Here is a 5922-nt window from a genome sequence, read left to right on the forward strand (position 1 = left end):
GGGCGGCTAATGAGACATGACCTCCTTCGTTCCTTGTGCCCATGGGCATGCCCTCTTGAACTATTTAAATTCCACCTAATTTTCCCTTGCATTTCCTGAGGATCCCCCCTGTCTCTGGTGGATCCTATGCAACTTGGCCCAGCTCCTACCTGCCTCCCTTTTGGGCTTCCTTGGGCACCATCTTTTGCTTAAGCCCATGACCCATGTTTCCCTTTGTGCCTCTTTTTTCTTCCTAAGGCCCAATACTTTATTCTTTTCTCTCCATGGACCGGGCTCCTTGCTTCTTTATTTATTTATTTTTTTTTAGGGCAAAGCCTTTCTTCTTCATGGGCTGGGCCTCTCTTACTTTTAAGGTCCTGTTCCTTATTGTAATTTTAAACCTCAACAATATTGTGTAGTAATGCAACTTGTGTGTTTGTTTTAATTATATTTTCAAATGATAGACTAGACTCCTTTGTGTTTGTTCTATTTATTTTGATTAACAATGTTAGGATTTGTATAATTTTATAATTATTGAACAAGTATTAATTTGTTGAGATGAACTCTTTCTTGATACGAGTGATGAATTCAAACTAATGCACTTCACACTATGGAATTTGCTACATGACTTAACAAGTGGCAAATACATTTTTTTTGATAACCAAGTGGCAAATACATGTTTTTAAAAAAATTCATGTGGAAATACGAGTCGACCTGCTTAATCTGACTTGACTTGTTTCTAACTCGATGAAAATTATATGTTTTTTTTTTTAATTTTTTATTTGAACCCGTTTTCAACCTGAACTTGACCTAACCCAACCCAACTCACTTGGTTTGCTCTCTCTCTCTCTCTCTCTCTCTCTCTCTCTCTCTCTCTCTCTCTCTCTCTCTCTCTATATATATATATATATTAGTACTATTATTATTAAGTATGAGTCACCAAAAACCACCCAATTGCCAACCCTGGACTTTAAAATTAACAAGTGACAAGCCACCCCACTAATTTTACAAGTGACAAGTTGACTATAGGGCTTAATTTATTACATTCAAAAAAGTGGAGGTATAATTTATTATTTTATTAAAGTTTAGATCTTGATTTCTTACCACCCAAAAATATAGGGTTTAAAATGAAAATTTTCCCAAATGGTAGAATAGCTATGAAACTCTGTTAAAGATATCCAAAGAAAGTCAATCAGAAAGGAAGAGTCTCATAAAAAAAGAAGGAAAGAGAGAGAGAGAGAAGAGAGAGAGAGAGAGAGAGAGAGAGAGAGGGTAGGTAGATTGAGAAAAGCAGAGCGGGTAACATCCATCCTCCATGTTCCTCTCTCTCCCGTCTCCATTGAGAAGAATCCTAGTAAAGCACGTGAAACTATCGAATTCTTTATTAGCACTTATAATTCAGCAACTACTGTTACAAAACTACTTTACGAATCCCTCAATTACGCTGACTTCACTCTCTGCCTCTGTCTCTGTCTCTCTCGTTTCTTTTGTGGGGGAGGCCAATCTGTTTCTGCTGCTGCATCATATCCATTTGCATAGGAAATGTGTCCCCATTCAGATCTTCTCTCACAAATCACAGCAATGGTGAGCCCATTTTCATTCATTCTATAAGATTTTGTTTTTTTCTGAATTGTTTTTGAATCTGATTAGTTTTCGCTTTCTGGGTATGTTAAATCTTTAAGAGTTTTCTGGTTTTGAAGAGATTTTGGAAGTCTTCACTACGTGTTTGATGAAATGGTTAGTACAAATACAATACAAGTCAAGTATGTTTGCAGGCCGATTAGAGATGGCAAGCACATTTGGGCAAATGACTAAGATTTAGTATGGAGATTGATAAATTAGGAAAAACCCCATTAATAATAGACGCAGAGAGAGAGAGAGAAAAAAAGAGATGTGATACTAGATGCTGACAATTTGATCTTAGGTTGAGATGGGATTTGTAGCAATATGCAAGATTTTTTATAATTTGATAGTTGGGGTTGTTGTGGGGGAGGGGGGATTTGAACCTTGAACGTCTCCTTTGGAAACACTAGGAGGTGTCAGTTGAGCTACAAGGCTCTTGGCATATATGCAAGAGATACTTGATAGTTGTATATTGAATCTTAATCAAGTAATTGCAGGAGGCACTCAAGCAAGGGCATGTAGTGAATCTAACTAAATTTGCTAGCATAGCATGTTTAATGATTGGCAAATTTTGTGAGTCTAGTGCTTCAACCAATATTAGAATATTGATTTATTGTGCATTGAGTGTGCCTTTGCCAAGTAAGGAAATGTTAAAAGAGTCTTGTCTCATGAGAAAAGGCAGAGGGAGCTAGTTTCAGAATGTGTTAAGCTGCTGCCAGCCTGCCACTGCCACAGTCTTGGATAGATGCATTTCCCTTCATGTTTTTTTTTTAAATTCCTGGTTTTGTTTAATTGCTATGCTTTTTCATATTTTTGTTTTTTGAGAGAGGGGGAGGGGGGTGGGGGGGTGAGGGGATGGGGTGGGAGAGGTGGTGAGGGTTGTATATATTCCTTGGAATGGGAAGTCCTTGGTCAGGGTTGTGTATTTGTTGATTTTGAAGCTTTTTAATGTTGATCAGCATATATCCTATAAATATAACTTTTCAACGTTTAATTTCTTATGTGATGGCTTCTTCACCATACAACCAATCTGAATTCATGACCAATGTTATAGTATGGGTGAAACTAGATCTCAGGGCCTTTTACTTTGTCTGCATAACCTTTTTAATTTTTTGACAAGTTTCTGCATAACATTGTTCTTGTTTATTATCACTTTACCATTTCTAGGCTTTGACGTTGTTGTCCATTTACTGAGCTTATATTATGCTTTCATATCTCAAGGTTGAACAAATTTCTTTGTTGAATAGCTTATCAAATATTCTTCTGGCATTTTTTTTCAATCCTGTTGCTCTTCTCCCTAGTATTTCTGGTGGAACCCATATTTCTGATTGAATGCCTTTATGTCTGTCTCCAATTTAGCAGATCTGTTGCGCACACACTGATTTATGACTCTTGACTGAGAAACACTAGATCCTTTAGTCATCTATTGGTGATAGCACTTATCATCATCTGATTCTTGGGATCTTGATCTACATATTTATGGCCATCTGTTAGAGTGAGATAAATGGGATTGTTACAATCAAAAGCTTTTCTTTGGATTTTCATTAAGAGATTACCTACTAGTACAAGTAGTGGGTTTCTCTAATCCATATTTTCCTGGTATCTTGTAAAACAATTTTATGTAGAGTTTTGGCTATTTGTGAATAGATTTCTGTTTATATTTCTTGCAAGTTAGTCATGTTTTTCTCTTTTGTTAATTTACTCCTGTTGACAAGTATGAGCTATATTTATTGAGTTTTCTTCTAATATGTGATAGGCATGAAGCTGTTGCTGTCTTAGCTGGAACCACTGGTAGTAGATACAAAGCTGTTTTTAGACTGGCTCATTTGAAGACAATTGACTGAGTAAATATCTAGACAAAACTAAAGGTGAAGTATGAGGATGATGACGTTTCCAAAACGTTACTTGATTGTCATTTTAACCTTCATCAGCACATCTGTTTGCTATATAGAACGTGTGGGCTTCTCTATTGCATATACAATTGCTGCTGATGCTGCTGGGGTAAACCAATCAACTAAAGGAACTGTACTGGCTTCATTCTATTGTGGATATGCGTGTTCTCAGGTGCCTGGTGGATGGGCAGCTCAGAAAATTGGGGAAGGAAGGTCCTCCTCATTTCTTTGTGTTATGGTCATTGACTTGTGCATTAGTCCCACTAGACCCTAATCGAGTTACAGTTTTAGTGATTGCTCGCTTGCTTGTTGGTGTGGCACAAGGCTTCATCTTCCCCTCCATCCACACAGTGCTAGCACAGTGGGTTCCACCCCATGAAAGATCTAGATCTGTTTCTCTAACTATGTCTGGTATGTACCTTGGTGCAGCTACGGGAATGCTTTTCCTTCCAAGCTTGGTAAAGTATAGGGGACCCCAATCCGTATTTCTTGTTGAGGCGGCACTAGGTGCCATGTGGTGCATGCTTTGGTTCAAGTATGCTAGTGACCCTCCTCGTTCTGAACATCCAAAAGCCACTGCCTCTGTTTTGGTGAATCTTTGTTGCCAGTTAAAGGAAGCCAGAAAATGAAAGTGGAGAATGGAGGAATTTCTGCCAAAACTGCCAACATACCATGGAAAAAAATTTTACTCAGCTTGCCAGTTTGGGCAATTGTGGTAAATAATTTCACCTTCCATTATGGTTTGTACGTGTTGATGAATTGGCTGCCAACATACTTTGAGAAAGGGCTGCAGCTTAGTCTTCAGGAGATGGGATCATCTAAAATGATGCCTTATTTTAACATGTTTATATTTTCAAATATTGGCGGGGTAGTTGCTGATCACTTAATCACCAAGAGAATCTTGTCTGTGACGAGAATTAGGAAGTTGTTGAACACTGTAGGGTTCTTAGTTGCTTCTCTTGCATTCATATTACTTCCTCTCTTCAGAACTTCCAGTGGGGCTGTGTTTTGTTCTTCTGTGGCTCTTGGTTTCTTGGCACTAGGAAGAGCTGGGTTTGCAGTGAACCACATGGATATTGCTCCGAGATATGCAGGGATTGTTATGGGAGTTTCTAATACTGCTGGTACCTTTGCTGGCATTATTGGGTTCGTTTCACTGGCTGGCTTCTTGAATGTGCAAAAACTGCCAATCCAGATCTTTCAAGTCCAGAGAGCTGGAAATTAGTGTTTTACATACCAGGGTTTCAATGCATCTTTAGTTGTCTGGTGTTCTTATTGTTTTCCACTGCGGAGAGAATTTTTGACTGAGTTAATCTTGTTCCATGTCAAGATCACTCTGTCACGGTTGAGATTCAATTTACAATTATCTGCTGATTAGCCTTATGTGGGTTGTCAAGCGTATCATTCTTTTGCAGGAAGGGTGTGTAAGATTACCAACAGTCTATAAAAGAATTTAAAAGGTAGTGTAGCCACAGGATAGATATTGAAAAATATTCTTTAATTTTCAATGTGAAGAATCTGTAACTTATTCGCTTGTTTTTTCAATCATTATGCAATAATCCAGCAAATTTTCATTTGGCTTATGAAACATTGCATCTTTGTGACATGTTCAGCTGTAATTTTATCGACTCCGCAGAAAATAAGGTATTAGATCTCTGTGACCGTATGTCGAGGGCTTGTTGCTTCTAGAAAATAAGGTATTAGCTTGTTTTTTATTTTATTTTTTCTTGAAGCAACAAACTGTAGAATGATCCAAACTAATGTGATCAGGAGGTTTTTCGAAATTTGTGGCTGCTAAAATAAAGCATGCTACTGATTGAGAGGCACAGGAAAATTTCCAAGAACCATGCTGGACGAATTGAGAATTTTAATTTGTTTTTCTGCTGCAAACTTCTTTAGCCTGTGAGATCATTTACTAATAATCAATTTTAGTTGGCTGCGTCAATATCTTAAAAGTACTCCTAGATTTGCAGTCATCATAAGGGAATAAAAAAAGAAATGCATAATTTTATATATATATATATATATATTTGGTCTATAGAATTAGAGAGTGAAATCTGTTGCATTGGCAAAGTTGTGAACGGACTTCTTTTCTTCTTTTGAGCTTTCTGATAATCCACTGCCTGTGTTGAAGAACATGCTTTGCCTTTTGTTTTTTTTAATAGTACAAGGCTAAAGAATAGTCCGCTCTGTGGTCACCGCGCGGCTGCGTATGCTCGCCCATGATAAGGCAACCAACACATGTAATAGACTTATTTCTATTTTTATTAATTCATATATTTAACCCTTTCTATAAAAGAGGAAAAAAAGTCAAACATGTATATTTATAACTTTATATCGAAATGGAAAGTAAAATGACACAAATAGGCAACTCTCTTTTGAACACTTATGTTTAGTAATTGTTTTTTCCTTTTATTTCCTGTTTTCA

The 5922-nt window shown here is 37.2% G+C and overlaps 1 protein-coding gene across 1 annotated transcript; it reads left to right on the forward strand.

Annotated features, from left to right (window-relative positions):
- The first annotated feature begins 1200 nt into the window (after positions 1–1200).
- LOC111997067 (probable anion transporter 5) lies at positions 1201–5082 on the forward strand. The gene is given in 5 exon segments (XM_024029113.2): positions 1201–1563; positions 3359–3719; positions 3721–4076; positions 4079–4642; positions 4645–5082. Coding segments are annotated over 4 exon segments (1320 nt in total). The 5' UTR covers positions 1201–1563; positions 3359–3477; the 3' UTR covers positions 4803–5082.
- The last annotated feature ends 840 nt before the right edge of the window (positions 5083–5922 follow it).

Source organism: Quercus suber, unplaced genomic scaffold (genome assembly GCF_002906115.3).
Source record: "Quercus suber isolate HL8 unplaced genomic scaffold, Cork oak 2.0 scaffold_107, whole genome shotgun sequence".
Lineage (NCBI taxonomy): Eukaryota > Viridiplantae > Streptophyta > Magnoliopsida > Fagales > Fagaceae > Quercus > Quercus suber.